General features: G+C 40.1%; 1 protein-coding gene across 3 annotated transcripts in view; it reads right to left on the bottom strand.

Moving 5' to 3' along the window:
• LOC119247583 (YY1-associated factor 2) overlaps nt 1–26,709 on the bottom strand; it is an 87,108-nt gene that overhangs the window by 46,593 nt on the left and 13,806 nt on the right. For 2 of the 3 annotated variants that reach the window (XR_008552215.1, XM_037514137.2), the window contains exon 3: nt 11,580–11,651. The exons of the other annotated variant lie outside the window; for it this stretch is intronic. Coding sequence is in view for 1 of the 2 variants with exons in the window: in XM_037514137.2 (XP_037370034.1) it covers nt 11,580–11,651 (72 nt within the window). In the remaining variant the exon portion in view is untranslated. The remainder of the gene's footprint in view (nt 1–11,579; nt 11,652–26,709) is intronic. 3 annotated transcript variants of the gene reach the window in all.

The raw sequence follows: 26,709 nt of genomic DNA, 5'->3' as shown, positions 1-26,709 counted from the left end.
TATAAAGTAAGTTTCTAAACTTCAACTTATAACAGAAGTCATCTCTGGTTCAAAGAAATGACTCTTTTTAAAATTTTATTTATTTTCTTACATCGTTTATTTTTGTCCAGTATTTAATTTCTACAGAGCAATGACTTGAAACGGAAACGAAGAGGTTTGCTTTCCCTACTGGGTGAAGGAGACGACAAAACAGCACATAACCCTACCTACAACAGCCTAGGTACAAGGTCAAAGTCTGACAGTCTGACAAAAAGCGGGGACCAGGGCCTCCCTGGTGGCGCAGGGGTTAAGTCTCTGCGCCAGTAAGCTATTGCCAGCCACTATGGCCTGAGTTTGATCCTGGCCAGGGAGCTGACCCACATGGCGCAGCAGACCTCTCCTGTCTTGCCTGCTACTCCCCACTGCCAAATTTAGGAATGAAGACGAGAGTTTCAGGTTGCTCTGATGAATAGCAGAGTACCCACAAACTTGTGAAGCATAAAAGGGGGAAAAAGAAGATATTCAAAGCACCTTTAATGAGAAATAACGAAAGGAGAACTATGTCAAGCTTTCTGATGCACTAAGCACATATTATAAAATACAGAAGCCGGGCCTCCCCTGGTGGCGCAGCTTTTGAGCGCTGGGCTGCAAAGCTGCCTGCAGCCTCTGCAAGCGCCGGTTTGACCCCCTGCCGCCAGCAAGGGTCCCACACTGAGCCACAGACCTCTCCTGCTGAGTCCGCTGCTCCCCTCAGCAGTGTATTTCATCAGTCTGCCTGTTCTATTCCCCGCTCTGGCTCTGGTGAATTCTCTCACCCTCCCACGCTTCTGACTGTACCCAGTGCTTTTATAAATAAATAAATCTTAAAAAGTAAAATAAAATAAAATATAGAAGCCACATGTGGATGCCAAGTGCCTGAAGAGTAGCTAAATCAAACTGAGGAGTGCTACAAAATATAAAACACACCCCAGATTTTAAAATTTTGTATGAAAAGGATTGCAAAAATCTCACTGATAATACTTAGATTAAATAAAATATAGTATTAAAAGTAACTGACATTTCACTGTTAAATTTACTTTTTTAAAGGGGCAACAAGAGTTTTTAAATTCTATGTATGTCTCCCTTTTGTGGCCTGTATTATATTTCTATTGCACAGTGCTATTATAAATCAGTGATGCTGAATATTTAACAATATTTAAACATCTTTACCCAGGTGAATACTGCTTTTGTTCCTTTAGCATTATGTTCCTCGAGTGTATCCTCTATAAGATGATTTAATGTGAAGAGCAGTAGCAGCCACCAGACTGTCGAGAAAGGAGAATGACTCAAGTTTCCAGGAGAGGCTTGAGCCTGCAGGCTGTGTGCCACGGAGTGGTAACTGGGCCCTTTGCCTGTTAGCACTGGCAAAAGGTTGGATAGTAATAAGAAAGCATTATGTACACAGAACAGGGTTTGAAAGGAAGTTGAGCTAAATGCACCAGTCGTGGCAATGTGCTTTTCTTAAGGATTTTCTCAGTTACAATCTAAGTATTAAACTCACAAAGTGAGATAACATCTTTCAGTATGATTTATTCAAGTTTACTCATTCTCAGCGATTTTTAAATATCCCATCTTGACCCTCTGGGAAAGAGCTCACCTATCATTGATTCCAGGTCACTGCTAAAGAAAGCAGCCTCTCTCGCTAGGGTGAAAGCAAGTGAGAACATATTCTTTTTTTTTTATACAAGCACTGGGTACAGTCAGAAGCGCGGGAGGGTGAGATAATTCACCAGAGCCACAGTGGGAACAGAACAGGCAGACTAATGAAATACACTGCTGAGGGGAGCAGCGGGTGGCAGGAGAGGTCTGTGCGCCATGTGGGACCCTCACCTGTGTCCGGGGATCAAACCAGTGCTGCAGAGGCTGCGGGCAGCCTCGCAACCCAGAGCTCAACTGCTGCGCCACCGGGAAGGCCCACAAATGGTATTTTCTATGCTGAGGAATTGTCCTGCACATTTTATAAATACTAACTATTCTAATTCTCATAAGAAGTCACAATAGCTACTTTATTTCCATATTGCATATTATCTCCATATTGCTTATCTTTACATATGTGAACACTGAAGCGGAGAGGGTGAATGACCTCCCCACTCCCACAGGTAGGATAGAGCAGGATTCAAAACCAGGAGTTGAGCATCAATTTCCTGGGTCCAGATTCCCCTATGCCCTGCAGCCTTTTGCTGTTTATAACTATGAAGAGACCTCATGAATGTAAGGAGAAGTTAGTTACAGTAGGATGAGTGCAGTGTGATCTTATTCATGCCAAATTCATTGTAGTGGTTGCCCTTTTTTTTTTTTTTAAGAAGTATTCCTTTATTGTAAGATTTTTATTTTATTTATTTTGCATAGAAGAACTGGGGTACAGGCCATTGGTGGGGGATGAGAGGATTCACCAGAGACAGAATGGGGAACAGAGTGGGCTGATTGACATACAGTGTTGAGGGGAGCAGCTGGTGAGACAGAAGAGGTCTGCTGCACCATGTGGGTAGCTCCCTGGTTGGGATCGAACTTAGGCCTTAATGGTGATAGCGCTGAGAATCAACACCTAGGCCAACAGGGAGGCCACTGTAGTGGTTGCCTTTGGGTAGATTAAGGAAACTAGCTTTGTGATAAACTAGATTTTTCTTTAAAGGATACATATATGTATACTTTATAGCTTTTAAACCTCTCCATCTAAGTATGTATATATTCTTCTTTTTGAAAAGAAAAACACTGGAAATGTTGATTTTTATTTGATTCTTCATTTATTCTTGATTTTGGCTAATAAAAACAAATAAAGCTGTGGCCCTAGCACAGTGGTTAAAATTTAATCTAGGTTTGAGATAGTGAGTGCGGATGTGAGCCAGGCCCTGAGTTAGATAACTGGGACTAGGGGATAAGTCCGTTTCTCTTTAAAGAATTAAGAGTTTTATAAGTAAAGAGATTTTTAAAAAATAGGTGTTTTTTTTTAAAGATTTATTTTGTTTATACAAAAACAGGTACAGGCCAGATGCAAGGGAGGGTGAGAGGATTCACCAGAGACAGAGCAGGGAACAGAACAGGCAGACTGACGAAATACACTGCTGAGGGGAGCAGTGGGCGAGGCAGGAGAGGTCTGCCTCGCCATGTGGGACCCTCCCTGGCCAGCCGGGATGGAACCGGCACTGCAGAGGCTGCGGACAGCTTCACAGCGCGGCGCTCAACTGCATGCACCACTAGGGGAGGCCCTAAAAATAGTTTCAAGTCAGCACATTTTAAGCAGATCTCTTCTCCTTGCATTTCTTTTTTTTTTTTTTTTTTAAAGATTTATTTATTTATTTATTTATTTATTTATTTAAGCACTGGGTACAGTCAGAAGCGCAGGAGGGTGAGAGAATTCACCAGAGCCAGAGCGGGGAGCACAGCAGGCAGAAGGATGGAAGTACACTGCTGAGGGGAGCAGCGGGCGGCAGGAGAGGTCTGCGCGCCATGCGGGACGCTCCTGCGGTGGCCGGGGATGGAACCGGCACTGCAGAGGCTGCGGGCAGCTTCGCAACCCAGCGCTCAACCGCTGCGCCACCAGGGAGGCCCCTCCTTGTATTTCTATCCCACCTCTTTCCCTCCCAATCCAAATAGAAGGGGAAACATCTTGATTTGGAACATGAGAAATGGGCAGTAGTAATAATGCTCATGGCTGTCCTAGTCCCTGTGCTCGTACAGAGCTGCCAACAAGTAAATTCTTTTATGGTCAGAGATTGTTGCTGTGAGTCCTTGTATCTCCCAAACTTAGTACAATGACTTGTTTAGTAGACACTTAGATGTTTGAAAGAATAGCTTGCACACTTTACTCTCAATCAGTATCCCCTCAACCAAGTGTTCTCCTGAAGCCATCTGGGAAGTCTCCTGGTTGCATTACTTCAGTCTTTACCAAAATACAAGGTAATTTGACTGAGAGCACTCTATACATCACACCTTGAATTATTTGTGCTATAGAACTCAGACTTAAATATTTTAATCTGTGGGGAATTTTGTATCTCAAAAATTCAATTTCATTTTCTTTGTGCTCAGCATAACATATTTGTTTTAAACGGGTCGTCTTCAAATATTGAGAGAGTACAGTTGGTCCTCCTCAGAGTTACTGTATTCTTTGAGTCAGTGCTGTCTTTTAAAATAATGTTCTTTGTCTTATTTATGAAATTTCTTAATTCCCTAAAGCCATATTCTCTCCAAATTTCCAGGTGATATTTGTGTTTCTGACAATTCTGTTGTTTTTGAACATCTCTCATGCTGTCTTATATACTCTCTTGGGCCTCCTCGGTGGCGCTGGGCTCCGAAGCTGCCCACAGACTCTGCAGCGCAGTTTGATCCCCGACCGCCGGTGAGGGTCACACATGGTGTGCAGACCTCTCCTGCCATGCCCACTGCTCCCCTCAGCAGTGTATTTCATCAGTCTGTCTGTTCTGTTCCCAGATTTAAATAAATCTTTAAAAAAAAATACCATTTGTTTCTTTTTTTTTAATTTATGCATACAAGAACTGGGGTACAGGCCAGAGGTGTGGAGAGTGAGAGGAGTAACCAGAGACAGAGTGGGCAACAAAACAGGTGGATCAATGAAATACTCTACTGAGGGGAGCAGCGGGCGAGTCAGGAAAGGTCTGCTATGCCATGTGGGTAGCTCCCTGGCCTGGGATCAAACTTGTGCTACAGTGGTTATGGATAGCTTCATAGGTTGTGTCTTAACCCCTCGCACCACCAGGGAGGCCCCATTTGTTTCTTAAATTTAAAAACTCACCAATGATAATAATCCAAACAGATTCAAGATAATTCTGCGTTATACAAATATTATATATCTGCTCTATCTATGCCTCCTACTGTTTGACATTTAGATTTTTTCCAAATGAATACCCTTATACAGATGTCCTTGGCCAATTATTTAGGTTTTCTTGCACACTTCTCCAGATTCCTACCTTGACTGGGAATTGCTGGATACTGAAGTATATACATCTCCAATAGTGTAGCGCTTACCAGATCCCTAACTCTGCAACCCAGTGGATGAAAACTGATGACTCATGAATGTTTAACTGCATCTCCCTGTATGTGAGATCAAAAATCTTCTTGGTTCATTAGCCAGTCCAATTTCCAGTTTCCTCTGCTATGAACTGTCTTAATAGCCATTGCTTATTTTATTTGGATGTATATCATCTGTCTTTTTCTTCAATCCTTATATACTCTGAATACGAATCTACAGGATATTCCAGACATTCCCCATATCTCCCAGTAAGGCCACTTATCTTTTAGTTTGGTTTATGATGTCTTTTCTAAAATGTAAGTTTTTTCTTTTTGAGGTACTCAAGTTGTTTATATTTGAGAGGGTATATTCTTTTCTTGACTTATTAAAGAGCGTCTAACATGTTCTAAAGGCACATATTCCTTCTTTTTTCATTTTTAAAACTTTTTGTTGATGCTTGGTGTTTAGTTCAACTGGAATTTATTCCTCAACCTGGCTCCTGCACTAATTCTCACCTCACCCCAACCCCACCAACCATACAGAAAACCCATTCAGTCACCTACTTTCTGTGTTGACAGGAAATATCATCTCTAGCAATTAACAATTTCCCAAAAATGTATTACAAATCCCCATTGTTCTACTAACCTGTCTTTTCCTGTATTAAGATTATGTTACTACTTTAAATACCGTAAGTTCTTACTTCTTTCATTGGGATCTTTTACATATAGCAAAGGACACAAATAATGTGCATAGCTTGGTCTTTAAGTATGTATATTCCTGTGTTATCCACAACCCTGTCCAGCACATGAACATTTCTCATGCTCTAGAACACTCTTTCCGAACCTCCCAGTACTTTCAAGACAACAGCTATTCCTGAGCCTATCACCATAGATAGATAGACCCATAAACTGAAAAACAGGCAGAATTATTTTCCTATAAATGAAACCACACAGTTGGTAATCTTTCATGTCTTACTGCTTGTGCCCAACATCACCCCTTGGGAATTCACCCCATGCTGTGGGTAGCAGCCATTTATTCTCTGTTCATTGTTATGTAGCAATCCTTTCTAAACATCATTTTAAAATTAGTCTGATATCCACCAGGGAAAGTCCCTCCTCATTCTTTTTCTTCTTTCATAATTGTCTCACTTAGTCTTGTATCTTTACTTTTGTACATGAATGTCATTTTCCAGAAAATTATCCTATTGGGATTTTTAACTGAAACTACCTACCATTCATAGGAGTAATTTTTTACTACTACTTCCCCAGCCCTTAAGTATAATATAGCCTGTTTTTTATGCCTCTCTAATTATGAGTCCTTCAATAAAACTTTGGTTTTAGTTTGCTATAAAATAGGTATTTTTTTACTTTTAACTGTTGCCTATTTAAATCCTGATATTATACCTAGTACAATGAATTCTCTTATTACGGTCTAGAGATTTACTGATCTCATTTACTTCCCTTTCCTATCCTTTTGGATTTTACTTTTTTCTTATCTTATTAATACAGATATACTTGTCTTAGTCTTGACTTTAGTGGGATTGCTTCTCAGGCTTTTCCATTAAGTAAATGCTTGCTGTTTGAACGGCAACCTTTACTAGAAGAAAAAAGTTTATTTCTTTTCATAATTTGAAGGCTATTTTAAAAAAAAAATCAGGGCCTCCCTGGTGGTGCAAGGGGTTAAGACACAACCTATGGAGCAATCCACAGCCACTGCAGCACGAGTTCGATCCCCGGCCAAAGAGCTACCCACATGGCATAGCAGACCTCTCCTGACTCGCCCGCTGCTCCCCTCAGTGGTATATTTCAGTCGATCTACCTGTTCTACTCCCCACTCTATCTCTAGTGACTCCTCTCACCATCTGCACTTCTGGCCTGTACCCCAGTTCTTATAGGCATAAATAAATCTTTTTTAAAAAAATGAAAATAAAAAAATCAATGGATAGTTTTATCATGTACTTTTACTAACTCAAGGTTTTTTTTTCTGTAAATCTTAACTTACAAATTACATCGATACACCAAATATTAACTATCCTTATATTCTTACCCTAATTAAAATGTTAATGTCTGTATTCACAAATGAATCTATTTTCCCTTGTATATCCTTTCTTGTTTAGGTTTCATGGCTAAATATACTTATCTGATAAGTAGGCAGGGTTAATTTCCTTTTTTTCTATTATCTGGGTCAATTTGTACAAAATTGGGATTATCGTTCCTGAAAGTATATCTGAAATGATGATTACAAATATCACCATTAAAACTATTCCTTCTGGGCCTCCCTGGTGGCGCAAGGGGTTAAGCACCGCACTATGTAGCAGTCCGCAGCCTCTGCAGCATGAGTTCGATCCCCAGCTTTCCAGGGAGCAATCCACATGGCGCAGCAGACCTCTCCTGGCTCACCCACTGCTCCCTTCAGCAGTGTACTTTGGTCAATCTGCCTGTTCTGTTCCCCACTCTGTCTCCAGTGAATCCTCTCACCCCCCATATCTCTGGCCTGTACCCCAGCTGTTATATGCATAAATAAATTAAAAAATTTTAATAAAGAAAAAAAAACTATTCCTCTCACAACCATTTCACGCCAATGAGGATGGCTATAATAAAAAAGACAGACAATGAAAGTGATGAGGGCATGGAAAATTTGGAACCCTTCACCATTGCTGATGGGAGAGTAAAGGGTGCAACCACTTAGAAAATCAGCTGGCAGCAGCTCAAGGCAATAAACATAGAATTGACATAAGACCTAGAAATCCAACTCCTGGATATGTAACAGTGATGAAGACACATGTCCACTGGAACACCTGTAAACAAACAGCAGACACACTCATAATGAGCTAATCTGAGAAATAATCTGGATCTCCACCAACTGACAAATGGATAAACAAAACATGGTGTACCACCACACACTGAAATGTCATTTGTCCACCAAAAAAATGAAGTTTACTGACATATGCTACAACACAGGAGAGTCTTTAAAATACTGCACAAAGTAAAAGGAGTCACAGAATGAGTCACCTATGTTGTTTCCATTTATATGAGTTGTTTAGAACAGGAGAATCTTTAGAAACAGAGAACACTCTAGTGGCTGACTGAGGATGGAGGATTGGGGTTGACTGCTAACAGGTACAGAGTTTTTTTTTTCAGGGTTGCTAAGAATTACTCCAAAACTGAATGTGATCATGGTTGCACGACTCAGCAAAAATACAAACCACTGCACTGCACATTTGCAGTGAGTAAAAATGGTCTGGTTTATGACCTACAGTTCAACAAAGCTATTTTAAAAAAGAAAACAACTATGCCTTTTGGGGAAATTTTACCACAGCCTTAATTTCCTTAATGGTTTTCAGCTTCCAGGCCTCCCTGGTGGCACAGGGTTAAATTCACAGCACTATCAAGTTAGTGCCAGTCACTGTGGTGTAATGTTCCAGCCCCTGCCAGGGAGCTGATCCACATGGTGCAGCAGACCTCTCCTGTCTCACCCACTGCTCCCTTTCGCAGTGGATTTCAGTCAATCTGCCTGTTCTGCTCCCCACTTTGCTCTGTTGAATCCTCTCACCCCTTCCCCACCTCTGGCCTACACCCCAGTTCTTGGATGCATAAATAAATTTTAAAAAATAGCTTTTGGCTTCCTTGTATATCCTTTTTCTTACACAGTGGCAATTTTAGAATAATTTTTTCCCTAGAAAACAGAACATTCCATCTGGTTTTTAATTTTTATATATATAAAAATGTTCATTTCTTGTGATTTAAAAAATTTTAATTGTATTTATAACTATATCCCATTTTTAAATTTTATTGTTTCTGTCATGTTTCTTGATGAGTATTTCCAGAAGTTTATCAATTGAAAAGAACCAGCTTTGATCAGAATGAATACTGCTACTGCTTTTATTGTTGATCCTCTATTTCACTTAATTCCATTTTCATTTCTATTTCTTCTTTTTTCCTTCTTTGGTTTTATAGTTTCATTTTTTTTTTAAGTTGTTTGAGTTGAATGGCTGCCGCACTTGTTTTCTTTCAACCTAATATATACATTTAAGATTGTAAAAATGTATCCCTCAGTAACACTTTTCTCATCTCTCAAGTTTTGATACAATGCTTTTGTTGTGATTCAATTCTAATTATTTCATAATTTCCACTTTTTTAATTCTTAGAAATTCTTAGTCATGTTTTCTTCAACACTGCGTCTCCATATTCTCTAGTCTAGAAATCCAGCTAGACAAACACTGGAGCTTTTCAATTTACCATACACCCCCCTCCCCCAAGATGTCTTGCTTTTCTTTCACTTTTATCTGTCTCCCTGTGCCTGTTCTGGTAAAGTGATCAATTTTATCTTGAATTTAACATTTCTCTCTTCAGCTATGTCTAATTTTCTATTTTAGTCCATTTATTGAGCTCTTTTATAACTAGCTATATTTTTTTATTTTCAGGATTTCAATTAGTTCTTACATGTGTGTATATTTATTGTTTCTTGATTGTTCTATTTAATCATAATCATTATGCTCTTAGTAAAAAAAAAAAGGAGGGGGGAAGACACATTTTAAGCTAAGACACTGTTAGGTGAAATGTTCTTTGAAAAGTTCTCCATTATAAAGTTCTTCTTTAATGTCAAAAAAGTACCATTCCTTTTAAGGTCTCGTGACTGCTTTTCTACCAAATGCGCCCCACTGTGCCTAAGGGCATCAAGGAATAGAAAGGACAAATCCTATTATTTCTACTTTAGAATTAAAGACACTGAAGCACAATGAAGTCTTTTTAAAATACTTTCTCTTCAACATTTTTGAAAAGCATCAAAGCCACAGAAAAAGCTGAAAATATAGTATAAAACTATATACCCTTCACAAAGATTCAAAATCATTAACATTGGCCACATTTACCTTCTCTCTCTCTTTTCCTCTCCCTCTCTATGTATACGTACACACACCACAGCCAAGTATCCACATGCTTTTTTTTCTGAGCCCATTCTGAACCCATAAAACTTCACTTGTAAATATTTCAGCATGTATACTGAAGGGTAAGTGAGATCTCAAAATCACCACCACCCCATTATCACACTAAAGAAACCATGAGATGTAGTGGACCCTTACTTGGAAGCCACATCATCTGACGAAATGTTTTTATCTCAGCTTGTCTAACTGGGTCTGAATTAGTTCTCCAGTGATTACTTAATTAGAAGAGACAATCTGCCAATGAACATTTCCTTCCTTCAATGACCTTGAAATCAGATTTCACTTACTGCTTCATCGAACAAGTATTCTCAAATCAGAGCATTTCTGAAAATGAAGCAATAAACATCGAAGATAATCAAATACACCATATTTCCAATTTGTTTAACACTGAAGTCTCAAAGCTAACTATTCTATGAACTTTCACAATCATAACCTCTTGTTTATGTGCCACTTTAAAGTACAGAAAGGCAGAATTGAAAGGTCATTTCAACAAACTGGAGAAACACAAGCTAAAGCATAAATGTGTCAAGTATCCTGGTGAGACCAAACATTTCCAAACCAAGAAGTTAATGCTGGAAAAACAGGATGGGACAGGATTATGGGAGCTCTTAAGTACCCAGCGAATGGATGCAAGTTTGATAAAATAACTACAGCAGAGAACCACCACATGCTCTTCATGAACTAAAAATACCCTTCTTGAAATGGTTATCTGGTAACAGAGAATGAATGAGAAAAAATTCAGAAGCAATGAACTCTGACCAATTCTATTTCACCAGCCAGCTCAAAAAGTACCTTGTACCTGAAGAAGCAGAGCACTCAGACTGCACCTACCATATCACTCACCACATCAGTGTAGAGTTCCCTGAAATTGCTCGAGAACCTTGGGCTGTCGGAAAAGTCACGATCCTTTTTTTTTTAAAAGATTTATTGTATTTATTTATGCATACAAGAACTGGGGTCCAGGCCAGAGGTGCAGGGGATGACAGGATTCACCAGAGAAAGACGGTTCACAGAACAGGCAGATCCAGTGAAATCCACTGCTGACCAGAGCAGTGGGCAAGACAGGGCTAGAACTTGTACTGCTGCAGTGGTGGGCTACAGCTTGATAGTGCTGAGACTTAACCCCTGTGCCACCAGGGAGGCCCTATATGTATTTTTTCTTTGAAAAACAGAAAAAATGCTCCATGACTTTTTTACCAACCCAATATTATGCCATTGACCAAAAGACTATGAACATAAAATTTTCTAGGAAAAGCTGTTATGCAAATGACCCACTTTAACATTGACAACATGCTTTGAATCATCCACCTGTTAAGAACAAGGCATTTATCATCCATATAATAATGACACCAAATTCACAAAAAGCAATTCAACTGAATTCCTTTCTTTGTAATTAAATAACTCCTAAAGAGAAGAAATTTGAGAGAACAAAATCTCAATCTGTGAAAACCAGATGACTTACCAGTAACTTGAGTTATCCTATTGGGTCTTTTCCCTCACAGATCCACCTCTCTCGCCCTTCTGTCCAGCATAACAGTCTTCCCGATGGGCATCCACTGGAACTGAGGGGCATGCAGTACAGACGCATATGTAAGAAAGTCGGGGGAGGGGATTTGGGAGATGCTAGAGACATGCTTCAGTGCACTTGCTTACCTTCCTGAAATTGGACATTTCAACGGTTCCTTGGTCCTCGAGGCATTCACAATAACTTCAAAGAATGTGGATCTGTGGAGATTACCCAATAGGAGAACTCCAGTTACTGGTAAGTGATCCAGCTTTTTCTTCTCTATCAGAGTAAGAAGATTATTTAATTTTATTTGAGATTATTAGTACATGTAGAACTACAGGGGAAAGGGTTGCAATTTCACCAAGTTTATATGTATGTGTGTGTATATATAAATACACATATATGCATGCAGTGAAGTAAATATAGAAACAATCAGCAAACTACAAGGTCAACAGAAACTTCTCACATTATTCAGAAAAGAAAATTATTTTAATGATTAAGGAAAAGAAAATTATTTTAATGATTAAGTTTTTTAAATTTCCACTACAGGGGCCTCCCCGGTGGCGCTGGGTTGCGAGGCTGCCCGTGGCCTCTGCGGCGCCGGTTCGATTCCCGGATGCTCCCCGGCCACGGGAGGAGGGTCCCACATGGCACGCAGACCTCTCCTGCCGCCCACTGCTCCCCTCAGCAGTGTACTTCGGTCCTTCTGCCTGTTCTGCTCCCCGCTCTGGCTCTGGTGAATTCTCTCACCCTCCCGCGCTTCTGACTGTACCCAGTGCATGTATAAACAAACAAACAAACAAACAAATAAATAAATAAATAAAACATGCCTCTATTAAAAAAAAAAAAAAGAATTAAATTTCCACTACAAAGGCAGCTATATTTTAAAATACAAAAAAAAGGAAAAACAGCTCTCAGACTATTCAGATTCACTGAAATAACCCCATCACCTTTTAATATTAGTAATAGGATAATTAGTTGATAAAATCTGCCCATTTTTGTTTTAAAGATTTATTTTATTTATGCATACAAGAGCTGCAGTGTACAGACTAGAAGTGCAGGGGTGGGAGGGGGTGAGAGAATTCACCAGAGGCAGAATGGGGAGCAGAACAGGTGGATCTACTGAAATACACTGCTGAGGGGAGCAGCGGACCAGTCAGGAGAGGTCTGCTGTGCCCTATGTGGGTCAGCTCCCTGGCCAGAGGTCAAACTCATGCTGCAGTGGCTGCCAATAGCTTCACAGTGCTGAGACTTAGCCCCATGTGCCACCAGGGAGGCCCAAAACCTGTCATTTCTTAACTAGTCATTGTTACTGACATTCACTGAATTTTAGTGTAAAAGCCACTGCAGTGGACTAACACTCAAAAAGACTTAGAAGAAAAACTCATCAACGCAATTCCCATTTATGACTCAATAAGTCTCTATAACAAACCAGCCACACACATACATAACAAGTACGCCAAGTTGTTGATAAAAAATAATGCTGGTTTTAACTTAAATAGTTGTACAAGCAGCACAATAATATTCTAATGGTTATAATTTTAAAATAATTCTCTAAAATTAAAAGTCATTAAAAAAGATTTCTAGGGCCTCCCTGGTGGTGCAAGGGCACTATGAAGTTGCGGCACTATGAATCTATCCACAGCCACTGCAGCATGGCACAAATTCAATCTCCGGCCAGGGAGCTGTCACACATGGCGCAGCAGACCTTTCCTGGCTCACCAGTTGCTCCCCTTAGCAGTATATTTCAGTCAATATGCCTGTTGTGTTCTCCACTCTGTCTCTGGGGAATCCTTTCACACCCCATACCTCTGGCCTATAACCCAGTTCTTATATGCATAAATAAATAAATCTTTTAAAATAATAAAAAATACTTTTAACAGAAGAAAAAAGGTCTTTATCTTCAAGCTCCTTTGAAAACAACCTATTACCTTTAACTCAGTACATACTCATCAGGAAGCGTTCATGTTAATGTGCTATAGCAGCAATGACATCAAATGCTAGTTTCTGATGAAGATAGTGATGTGTCACAACCTTTTACCATCATGTTGCTAAATAATCACACCCTGCCTTCAAAAAACATGTTTTCATGGTTCTTCATTCTACAGAAACAAATTAAAGAAAATGTATAGCTTTTCTTTGTTTCAAGATTCAATAGACTAAAACAGTAAAAACTACAAACTATAATTTATAATTATACACAAATTGGGTAAGTCATATCCATTTTTCTACAAAGTTAAGTTTGAAAATACAGTGGTTGGGCCTCCCTGGTGGCGCAGCGGTTGAGCACTGTGTTGTGAAGCTGCCCGCAGCCTCTGCAGCGACAGTTTGATCCCCAGATGCTCCCCGGCCACCGGAGGAGGGTCCCACATGGCGCATAGACCTCTCCTGCCGCCAGCTGCTCCCCTCAGCAGTGTACTTCGGTCCTTCTGCCTGCTCTGCTCCCCACTCTGGCTCTGGTGAATTCGCTCACCCTCCCGCACTTCTGACTATACCCAGCGCTTGTATAAATAAAATAAATAAATCTTTAAAAAAAAAAAAAGGGGGTCAGGCAAAAACAAACCTTTAAAAAATAAATAAATAAAATAAAATACAGTGGTTAATGCATAGGTTTTTAAATGACCTCACATACAAACAGGGGCACAGACCTCCCTGCCTACTGCATAGATAAATACCAAAAAGTCATCTAGTTAACTTTCCTGTTACCTAGAAATCTAGTCAACTAGGGTCCGGTCCTAGTTAACGTCTTTCTATTCACCATTCAGCTAGCAAGTATATGGCACCAAAGGCCTTACACTATTTTATTGATAAAACAGAGGAGTATTTAGCCAAGTATTTTATCCATGTGGAATAAAAAAGATATCATTAAGAACTTAGTAATAATTTCCTATTTTTATTTATCTCACATGCAGTCTCCACTCAGACTGGAGTCTTATGATCTTAAAATATAATCAAATGCATTTTTAAAATAGTTTAAGAAAATTTAAATATTTTTGGAAATATTTTAAGGCAACCAAAGGGTGACTTAGAGGCCAACCCTAAAAGCATATTTGCTGCTGTTATCATGCCACTCCAACTACTAAGACGGATTTTATAACAAACTCCTCAGGGAAAAAAATCCCCCAAATTAGGCTGCTCTATATAGGAGTATCCTGGTTATGCTCTAATGATTACAATGCTCATCCACAAAAAGGTGCTCCGTAGTAGTCAAGAACCAAATCAAATTCGGGCCTCACTTGTGGCGCAAGGGGTTAAGACACAACCTATCAAGCTACCCCCAGCTACTGCAGCACAAGTTCGATCCCAGACTAGGGAGCCACCCACATGTTGCAGCAGATCTCTCCTACTCACCCGCTGCTCCCCTCAGCAGTGTATTTCAGTCAGTCTGCCTGTTCTGTTCCCCACTCTGTCTCTGGTGAATTCTCTCTCACACACACCCCCCCTACCTCTGGCCTGCACCTCCGTTCTTGTATGCATAAATAAATTTTTTAAAAAATTAAATACTTCACTATAGAAAATCTTCTCCATAAAAATCAATCTGACCTTACAGGAAAATTGCTCAAAAAAAAAAAAAAATGTGATAGCTACTCTTTGACTTCCACTACCACTCACTGGTTTGGAGATTATATTTTGGCTAGAAATAGCTTAAATTACAACTGGTTTTGATAATTCCAGGTGCACTGTTTCCTATTTTTCATTCAAGATTTAAAATTCTGAAGTCTGCTATTATGGCTGTGGAAAGTTCAGGGTAAATCCTCAACATGAAGTACAGTGCTATAATAAAATTTAATATTATATTCAGGCTCAAACAAACTTAGTTTCGGGCCTCCCCGGTGACGCAGCAGTTGAGCGCTGGGTTGTGAAGCTGCCCGCAGCCTCTGCAGGGACAGTTCAATCCCCAGCTGCTCCCTGGCTACTGGAGGAAGGTCCCACACGGCGCACAGACCTCTCCTGCTGCCCGCTGCTCCCCTCAGCAGTGTGCTTCGGTCCTTCTGCCTGCTCTGCTCCCCGCTCTAGTGAATTCTCTCACCCTCCCACACTTCTGACTGTACCCAGTGCTTGTATATATAAATAAATAAATCTTAAAAAAAAACAAACCAAAAACCCTTAGTTTCATTATTCCAAAATAAAGCAAAGTAAATTACATACTTAGTATTAAGTAATGTTATTTATAGAGGGCCTCCCCGGTGGCGCAGTGGTTGAGCGCTGGGTTGCGAAGGTGCCCGCAGCCTCTGCAGCGCAGGTTCCATCCCCGGCTGTTCCCCGGCCACCAGAGGAGGGTCCCACATGGCGCGCAGACCTCTCCTGCCACCCGCTGCTCCCCTCAGCAGTGTACTTCGGTCCTTCTGCCTGCTCTGCTCCCCGCTCTGGCTCTGGTGAGTTCTCTCACCCTCCCGTGCTTCTGACTGTACCCAGTGCTTGTATAAATAAATCTTTAAAAAAAAAAATGTTATTTATAGAAACTGTACTCCTTTCTGCTCCTTGAACAGTTTACCAGGTAGGCCATGTAGAGTATAGAATCTTGCTTTATCTGATCATTCCTAGCCTGACTCTCCTCTCCTTATCATGAAAAGAGGAAAATTCTAGGTCACAGCAGTCAGAAACAGAAAGAAGATTGGAACCTCGTCTTTTATACATTTGGCAAAAACTTATGAGTCTATTATGCTTTCTATCTCCCTTTTCAGTCTTAAAATACGATCTGCTACCTGCAGGTTCCCCATCTGTATATATCATCGCATTTCCTCATCAAAATTTCCCTTGCCCAAATAAAGTATACACTCATTCCCCCACACCAACCCATAGAGAAACAAAAATAGTTATATTTTATGGGTCTCCCTGGTGGCAGAAATGTTAAAATATCAGTGTTATCAAGCTATCACCACTCACTGTATCATGAGTTCAATCTCTGGCCAGGGAGCTGACCCCCATGGTGCAGCAGCAAACCTCCCCTGTCTCGCCCGCTGCTCCCCTCAGCAGTGGATTTCAGTAGATCGGCCTATTCTACTCCCCACTCTGTCTCTGGTGACTCCTCTGGCCCCATGCACCCCAGTTCTTGTATGCATAAATAAATGAATCTTTTTTCTAAAAAAGTTCTATTTTCCTATAAATGCAAATTAGCCTAAAATCAAGATAGCAGAAACCATATTCTCCTCTAAAAGAGGGATACAACAGAATCCACTTCAGAGAGCAGCTGTAAGTAGAGCATTTAAGAAAGAACTTCCAGAATCCAAGCATCCATCAAACTATGAACCACCCAGAAATGGAATTATTCTCAAATGACTTTATACATCTTTAGAGGTACACAATGTAAGAATTAAAACAAGTAGAAAGATATTCTAAATTTCACTCAGATTTACTACTTATACTAATATTTGTACTATTATTTTTAAACTACACTGTATATGAGATGAAGAAGGTAATTTATGTTAGTGATTAGGAATATCTCTGCAGCGTAAGAAAGAGCTTTCAAGAACATGTTATACTAAAGTTGAATTGCAAAAACACCTTATATGTTCATGATCTTCTGTAACATATATAAATTTGGAAATAGTTAATAAACATTCCAGACAACATTTACTAAGACCATCACTATCATCACACAAATACAGATGCTATCTGCTAATACTTTAAGTCAGCTATTACTTTAGATTTACTTTAGTAAAGGAAGCTACTCAGACTTAAAAGTTATCAGAAGAAATTATTCATATTGTTTTCCATAGTCCAGTACCTAATTTGTATTGAGATAAAATATATATAATATAAAACTAGTTTAAGTCAATGCCATAGATTTTCAATGCCATAAAATTTTAACATCCCATGTCCTAACAAATTCTAAGATGAAGATGTGACAAAAACAGTGCATCTCCAGGCTCTCTGCTGATATTTGATAGTAAATATACGAATATTCAAACTGTTTGGAAAAGCTTAAGGGGAAGGATACCAGCACATAAGCTCTAGCTCCCTACAGGCCCAACTCTGGACAGAACAGCTCCCACATGCTTCCCTTGACCCTGCCTCTGGGAACACACACCCTTCTAGAGCTTCCTCCCCCAAACGTGGGCTGGATTTAGTGACTCATTGCCGAGGAATAAGATTTGGCATAAATAAGGAGTTGTCATTCTCCAAATAAAAAGACCAAGCTTTCTGTTTGGGGGGTTCTTCCTCAGATATCCTGCTTTCGAGCAAGCAGGCTGCCACATTCAAAGCAACTCACCAGGAAGGTGGGGCTCCCATGGCAAGAAACTGATATCTAGAGCATCCCGAGGCCTGCTGACAACCTGGTGGATGAGCCTGGCCGTGAACCTCCCTCAGTTAAGTCGAGACTCTAAACTGGAACCACCTGCTGCATTACTTCTCAATTACTAACTCAAAAAAATGAATTCATAAAATAATAAGTTTTTATTGTTTTCAGCCATTATATTTGGGGGGACATCAGTACATCAGTGCACATTGATAAACTAATACAGAGTATTAAAAAGTAATTAGTGTTAAACTAAAAGCAGCAAAGTGAATGTCAATTAATTGTAAAAAAAAAAAAAATTCAAAGGGCCTCCTGGTGGTGCAGGGGTTAAAGTCTCAGTGCTATCAAGCTATCACCAGCCATTGCAGCAAGAGTTCCATGCCAGCCAGGGAGCTGACCCATATGGTACAGCAGACATGTCCTACCTGGACTGATGCTCCCCTCAGCAGTGGATTTCAGTAGCTCCACCTGTTCTGCTCCCCACTCTGCTCTGGGAGTCCTCTCACCCCCAGCACCTCTGGTCTACACCCCAGTTCTTGTATGCATAAATAACATTTTTTTTAAAAAAATAAAAACAAACTGAAAGGAAAATCATATGTATGAATTGATGGGGGGGGGGGCACGGGGAGCATCCAGTTCTGAATTTGATTCCTGGTGTTAGGTTCAAAAATCCTGGAACCGGGATGCTGTGCCCACAACCTAAGTTTAAAAAATGAACTACTGTTAAAAGGTTTTTGAAGTGTATCTCAAGATGCCAACATTGCTACCCTAAAGCATCACTCCTGCAACAATCAATAGCACCCCCACTTCCCAGCACCTGGTCCCCTCTACTGCCACACTCGCCACTGTTCAGTGGTCAATGCTGGGTGGTTTTTCTTTTATGTCATTTTCTATTCTATTCATTCTCCCGAAAGTTACTTAACCACATTAAATTATCTTCAACAACAGTTTCATCTTGCTAACTTGATTTGACAGTTCACCTAATCCCTTACATAAGCGCCTTATTTTTGATAAACTATCTTAAAATGGATACCTTTGTTGTCAATATCATCTACTCCTAATAGTTTCCAGTTCAACAGTTTCCTAACCAGAGTCAAACTGACAACAGCATTACACGCAGTCCTTTATACACCAACCACAGTGATTCTCCAAGTAATACACAAAAATAGCAGCAAATGATACTTTCAAAGCCCACAATTATGTCAACACAATAAGAAAGTCTAACCTTTACTCTGAAATTTCATTTTCCTCATCTTTTCTAATTATCATATTCAAATTAACCTGACCAGATTCTAAGTCCTACAGTAGTTTTCAAATCAATTCTTAAAACCTCTAAAATATGAGATTGTATTGTATGTACAAACGTGATTGTATAAAACAGCAAATTTTTCTAATATAAATTTCAATATAGTGACCATTTTCAAACTACAGCCTACGCTCTAAAGAATAACCTTGTTACTCAACATTCACAAAATTTTACAGTACCCAGAATCACATCAAATCCAGTGAATTCCACAGACAACCATCAATTCACAAGCCTATAAATATAGTTTTAAACAAAGTGCTTGGATTTGGGGCCTCCCTGGTGACGTAGAGGTTAAAGTCTCAGCATTATCAAGCTATCACCAGCCACTAAGGCCTGAGTTTGATCCCCAGCCAGGGAGAGCAGACCCACATAGGGTGCAGCAGACCTCTCCTGTCTCACCCGCTGCTCCCCTCAGCAGTGGATTTCAGTAGATCCACCTGCTCTGCTTGCCACTCTGTATCTGGTGAGTCCTCTTACCGGCCCCCAGCACCTCTGGCCTACACCCCAGTTCTTGGATGCATAAATAAAAATAACCTTTAAACAAAAAACAAAACAAAGTGCTGGGATTTACTTGTTAGCTGATCAACAAGTGCTCATTCATTCCTCCTAAAAGCAAAAGGGCCTCTAAAAACCACACATGCCCCTGCACACAACAAACTATGCAATTTTCCAAGAGTCTTCAAATTTACCACAGTTATTACTGAAAAATTATTGACACCAAAATTATTGATCTAATTTTGACAGCAGCTATTGAAAATTTGATACCAACATCAATCCAATTTTTAAATTAATCCTATTAAATTCTGCAGCTACAATCAAGACCTACCTACAGAAGAGCAAACTTAATGATAGCTACTACTAGATAATTACAGTGCTTTTCCTTGAAAATCAAACTTAGTTACTAACATTGTTATATGGCACAAAGGAAACTTAGACACCAGGGCTAACAAGAAGTAGGTTTATTGTACCAGTGCTGACTCAGCAGATATGCATCCAAAGGCTGAGACCTGGTTTGTAGTAAGTCAGGGGCTTATATGCACTTTCAGTTTCTGCAAAGTTCCGGGTGGGTTTGCATTGGCAGCTGTACATGGTCAGATATCACGTGGCTACATACCAAGAGGTGAGTTGTGTGGTTTCGTACCAAGAAGTGAGTAAAGCATCAGTAGTCACGGGATCCCCATCCCCACCCCAGGTCCATTCTGCCTCATAGTTAATAGCGAACAAGATTCCTACCAGGAACTGTGTTGCATAAAGGACATTACTCAAGACCCCCAGGCTGCTTATCTCAGGTCACCATGCTTCAACATTATCTTACTCATCTTCCAACCTACCAATATTAGCCTCCTTTAGCCTTTAGATAGAGCACAGAACTGTTACAACTATCATGAAAAACTTAAGGCAGGCATTAAGCAAGATTATGGTCTTGTTACAACTTAAAATATAAATTTAAATGTCAGGCTTGTTAAAACAGATATTACATAAAACACAAGGGAAACCTAAGATTTTGCCTGATGAAAGTATAAGCCATTTGATAACTGACCCTACACCCCTTCCTTCTAAAGACATTTTGCTTGTGAAACATAGTACACTCCTGAGTTTCTTATTTATATTCACTTTTCTTCTTCCTCCCTTTCTTTCCTCTTCTTTGTGAGATGTTCTTTCACGACCACAAAAAGAGTAGTGATGTTTCTCAAGTATTGGTCCTAAGCTTTCTTTTCTCATGCTATTCAGCCTATTCTCTCCCAGATCTGTCTTACCCACCACTCCTGGTCTTATTTCACACAGTCATGTATACTAGTAACTACCATATACATATTTATAGCCTTCTTCTCCTTTCTACGCTTAGATTCAACAAACCCAATTGCCTTATAGATCTCTTAGATTTCCCCCAGTATCTGAAATAGCCAACTGAATCTAAAAGTCAGCAAAGTATTAGTTTCCCCCAAACCTGTCCTTCCTCCTGTGTACATTATGTCAGTGAGAGAAAAGACTATTTACCTGGGCCTCCCCTGGTGGCGCAGCGGTTGAGCGCTGGGCTGCGAAGCTGCCTGCAGCCTCTGTAGTGCCGTTTGATCTCTGGCCGCTGGTGAGGGTCCCACATGGCACTCAGACCTGTCCTGCCGCCTGCTGCTCCCCTCAGCAGTATATTTCATCGTTCTGCCTGCTCTGCTCCCCGCTCTAGCTCTGGTGAATTCTCTCACCCTCCCGTGCTTCTGACTGTGCCCAGTGCTTGTATAAATAAATAAATAAATATTAAAAAAAAAAAAGACCATTAAACTAACTGCTTAAATAAAGCAGAATGCTGGAATTAATCCTTGATTCTTCCTTCTCGCCAATACAATTTTCTATCTCCCCAACCATATTCAGCCTTCCGTCCAGTTGTATAAATTTTCTCCTGAACATATCTAGAATCTATTTCTCTCTCCCACTGCCAATTTCTTAGTTCAGGCCACTACTGTCTCAAGTCTGGATTAGTGGAATGGCTTCCACCATATGGTTTCTCTGCTTCTAGCAAAGACTGAACAAGCAAGCAAGCATGACATAAGATCAAATGAAATGATACTGACTGTGGTTTCCACTATGCTCTGTACTGATGGCAAAAGAAAACATCTTAAACTGCTAACACAGTTGAATGTGCAGGTTAACTTAGTGTAAATTCTTTTATTGAGTAAAATGGGAATAATTCACAGGTTCATGAAATTTTTAAAATGTTCTTTAAAAAAGTGTCTTGGAGCCTCCCTGGTAGCCTAGGAGCTAAGTCTCAGCACTATCACCACTAAGGCCTGAGTTGGATCCCGGGCCAGGGAGCTGACCCACATGGCACAGCAGATCTCTCCTCTCTCCCCTCAGCAGTGGATTTCAGTAGATCCACCTGCTCTGCTCCTCACTCTGTCTCTGGGGAATCCTCTCACCTCCCCCCATACCTCTGGCCTACACCCTAGTTCTTCTACTCAAAAATAAATAAAATGAAAATCTTTTAAAGGAAAAAAAAGAGCCCTGGCCTTGGGTGTGATGTGGTAACATACATCTGAAGACGTGATCCTGTGTCTCTGAATCATATACATTATTGTAAACCAATGCTACTTTAATTAAAAAAAAACATAAATAAAAACAGGATGTGGAAAAGTTTAAATCAGCGGAAGAACCAGAATATGATAAACAGCCTATGTAGTTCATTTAAGCATTATCAGTAGTCAAGATATTGGGAATTTTTATTAATATTATTTAAAATTATTATTAACTAAGAACTATACTAAGTTCTCAAAACATTTATCACATATAACCATCGCCAAAAAGCCTATGAATTTATGACTATAAATGGCAAATAGGTGGACATTTAAACTAAAATGGGATTTCAGCAGCAATGGTACTTTCTCAAGGACACTGCAGTCCAGGGAAGGAGAGAGAAACAAGAATGAATTATTTCTAATACACCCTATAAATTACAAACATCATGTTTTGCATAGAATGCTGTGAGAATAAATCAAAGGGCATACCTCCTGGCCTAGGGATAAAGGAATGTTTCCTTTATTTTTTTTACATTAAAAGACCATATTTATTAGGAATAGAAGAAAGGAAAATAGAGACACCTGCGTAGACACAGGTGGGCAGAAGGCTCCAAACGAATACTTCTTGAGAGAGATGCTTGTGCAATCCAAAAGAATAAGAAAAAAATTACCAAGGACAGAAGGACAGAAGAACAGGAGAAACAGCAAATTTTTTTTTAATTTAAATTTTATTTTTATATTCCCCATACAATTGCAACCCCCTTATTTTGTCCCAAATCTCTCCTTTCCCCAACCCACACCCCCCATAAAGTGTCTCTGGTTCATAGTTGTTGATTTTGATTTTTACTTTCTAATCGTTATTCTTTTTCCTGGTCTCTTATTTAAGTTTTCTAGATTCCTGCTATGAGTGAGACCATCCGGTATTTTTCTTTTTCTTTCTGGCTTATTTCGCTGAGCATGATCCCTTCTAGCACCATCCATGTTGCTGCAAATTGCATGTGTTTATCTTTTTTGAATGCTGAGTAATAGTCCATGGTGTATATGTACCACATCTTCTTGATCCAGTCATCTATTTTTGGGCATTTGGGTTGTTTCCAAAGCTTAGCTATTGTAAACAGTGCTGCTATAAACATAGGGGTGCAGGTGCTCTTTGGAATTGATGTTTCTGTGTCCTTTGGGTAAATACCTAGGAGTGGAACTGCTGGATCATATGGAAGCTCTATGTTTAGTAGGTCAAGAAATCTCCACACAGCTCTCCATAGTGGTTGGACTGGTTTGCTCTCCCACCAACCTCGCAATTCTTTTTCTCCACAACCTCGCCAATATTTGTTGTTGCTAGTTTTTTCAATATGTGCCATTCTCACTGGTGTAAGATGGTATCTCATGGTAGTTTTGATTTGCATTCCCCTGATTACAAGTGATGTTGAACATTTTTTCATATGCCTGTTGGCCATTTGCATTTCCTCTTCTTTTTAGCTCTTCTGCCCATTTTTTGACTGGATTATTTTCTTTGTTTTTGTTGAGTTTCATCAGCTCTTTGTAGATTTTTGTGATCAGTCCTTTATCGTTAGTGTTGTGTGCAAACATGTTCTCCCAGTCGGTGGGGTTTCTCTTTGTTTTTGTTATTGTCTCTTTTGCTGTGCAGAAGCTCTTTAATTTGATGTAGTCCCAGCTGAGAAACAGCAAAATTTATAAAATGATTCAGTAGCCTGAAAATGAGCATGACCATGTGCTCTGACAACAGCTCCTTGGAGACAGACTTCTGTCCTAACTGTGGCACACAGTGAAAAATGGTGCTTTTAACTATTTAATTCTTTAGTCTCTATACACTGCTTGCCACTATTACACCACCGGAGTACTGTCTACATGTTAAAATTTTATTACTTCAAGATACAAATGTTTCTGTGACACTACACTTCAGGTTACTAGGAAACACATACACACATATACACAGGTTTGGAGAGGGAGAGTAGACAAAAGTATCTTTGAAATGTTTTGTGGAAACATTCTTTTTTTTAATAAAAATACTTGGTATGCTTTTGCAGTTACCCTGTTAAAACCCACATATTGGCCAAAAGGGACATTATGCCCTCATCGGGATGTCCATATTATAACAACACTCATGTATCTGATTTGTGTCAGCTAACATTTTTTGAGGTCTTATTATATGCCAGGCCTATGTTAGATAATTTATAAGATTTTCTCTCATTAACGGGAATTTTCTCATTGAATTCTCACATTATCCCTATGGAGTAAGTACTGTTATCTTCATTTTACAAATGAAAAAACCAAGGCTCGAAAGTTGAGTAAACTTTCACAAAGTCACACAGTTAATGTGGCTAAATACAAAGAGTGAAGTTCCAGAGCCCAAACTCTTAACCACTATCCCATGTTAGGTGCAGAAAACTCTTAAACCTTGAATTATTTCTTTTTTAGTTTTCCATTATTATACCATATACACAGAAAAATTAAACACAAATATGCAGCTGGAAAAAATAAATGTATTTTCTTACACTAAAAATATGAATAATTAAATCCTATACAAATGGATGATGACAAAAGTACAATTAAAATACAAATTACCAAGAAATATCAAAGGAAAATGCCCTGTGATTAGACATTAAGTTCATGGAAAATTGGCAACAAGGGAATACTGACCAAATATAATAACCACATTCATATAGATGATGGAATAGTTTTATTAAATTTTACCAAAAGCAGAATTTGATGACATTATGAATTCAACATATTTTCCTCTGTAAATACAACTGTTCATTACTCATCTATGCTAGGATTCCATAGCTCTGGGCTTTACCAGTCTTGATCTTAAAAAAAGAGAGAATTATGGAGAAGATGGATGAGAAGAATGGAAAGATAGAAGAAAAGGGTTTTTTGAGAAAGTTTCAAATCTTCCTGCCACTATAGAAAACTAATTATCAGCTCGTCCCTCTGAAATTGAAGAAGTACAGCCACAAATACCTCAGCTTGTGCTAAATGTAAGAATTTGGGTGGTTGGGGCCTCCCTGGTGGTGCAAAGGGTTAAGTCTCAGCACAAGGAAGCTATAGGCAGCCATTGCAGCACTAGTTACATCCCTGGCCAGGGGGCTGACCCACACAGGGCAAAGCAGACCTCTCCTGGCTCACCCACTGCTCCCGTCAGCAGTGGATTTCAGTCAATCCACCTGTTCTGCTCCCCACTCTGTCTCTGGGGAATCCTCTCATCCCCCCCCCACCCCTAGCCTACACCCCAGCTCTTATATGCAAAATTCTTTTAAAAAAAAAAAGAAGAAGAAAGGAAAAGAATTTGGATGGTAGACAAAAGAGGCCAGTGATTTTTTTTTTTCCCCCCAGAAAATTTATGATAGGGCCTCCCTGGTGGCCGGGGGCGGGGCGGGGGAGGGGGTTTGAGTCTCAGAGGTGTCACCACTAAGGCCTGAGTTCCACCCCCACCAGGGAGCTGACCTACATGGCACCAGACCACTCCTCTTTCGCCCTCTGCTCCCCTCAGCAGTGGATTTCAGTAGATCCCCTGTTCTGCTCCCCACTCTGTCTCTGGTAAATCCTCTCACCCCCTGCACCTCTGGCCTACAGTCTAGTTCTTGGATGCAAAATAAATTTTTTTTTCAATTCTAAAAATATGAACTTTGTGATAGGAAATAACAAGAGAAATCATATTAAGTAAAATGCTTAAGAACACAGGCAATGCAGCGGAAGAGGAGTGGGAAGCTCTGGGCCCTACCACCTGCTCCTACTGGCAGCACTAAGGCAATTCCATGAGACCTCAGAGTTGCAGTTAACACAACTCATGGCCTGCAAAACACCAGGTCTCTTCAAAACTAAAAGCAACTTGTTATTTGAGGCTAACTAAGTGAACCCATCTAAGAAAACCCATTTCCTCCTAACCTCTCCCTTCCCATGACTTGTCATCACCCAGCAGCCCTGAACTGAATGGCTGCAGGAACGGATGCTCACGCCTGGACATTAGGAGGTGGCTAAGAGGGAGGTGGATGTATTAACAGAGGTGGCATTTCTGGACATAGGAGTTACAGTCAGAGGGAAGAGTTGGTCAAATGGAGAAGGGGCACCATAAACTGAGACACACCCCCAAGATTCACATGCCTGTATGGGCATGTCTGCCACATGCCCACAGGGGCCTGGCCCTGCCTGCACCCTAAAAAGGGAGGGAAACACCCCTTGGAAAAGGCAGCTCAGATGGAAAAAATAATTCAGAGCCTTGCCTGCTTCATTATCTTCATTATCTCAAAATTTAGTGTGCTCGTAAATAATGCAAGGACCCTGTTAAAAAGCAGCATGGGACTCAGTACCCCTTGGCAGGGCCTGCATTTTAACAGGGTCCACTCAGTCTCTGGACCACATTTCAACAGGAAGGGCCCACAGAACAGCATGTCCACTGTGTTCTAATTTAGGGAGAAAAACCCAGATTAAATAAAATTGAGAACTGCTCAAACAGTAAGTTAAAACAAGCTCAATGGGGTGACAGCCCATTTAATTTATTAAATTCCACGATCTGATTCTCAGTGTTTCCCAAGCTTTATTGGCTTCTTATTTTCAAATATTCTTTAGGACCAGGGTTTATGAAACACACTGAGGCAACAGAGAGGATCACGACAAGACACAAGGGGGCATGGGAAGCCGGGGAGACTCTGGCTTAGAGTATCCATCTTCTTGCTATATCAGGCCTGCCAGGACACAGTCCCACA

This window comes from Talpa occidentalis, unplaced genomic scaffold (assembly GCF_014898055.3).
Source record: "Talpa occidentalis isolate TD23 unplaced genomic scaffold, MPIMG_talOcc4v2.1 talOcc4.16, whole genome shotgun sequence".
Classification (NCBI taxonomy): Eukaryota; Metazoa; Chordata; class Mammalia; order Eulipotyphla; family Talpidae; genus Talpa; species Talpa occidentalis.
Note: the sequence above shows the minus strand (reverse complement) of the source record. Positions and strands in the feature narration are given on the sequence as shown.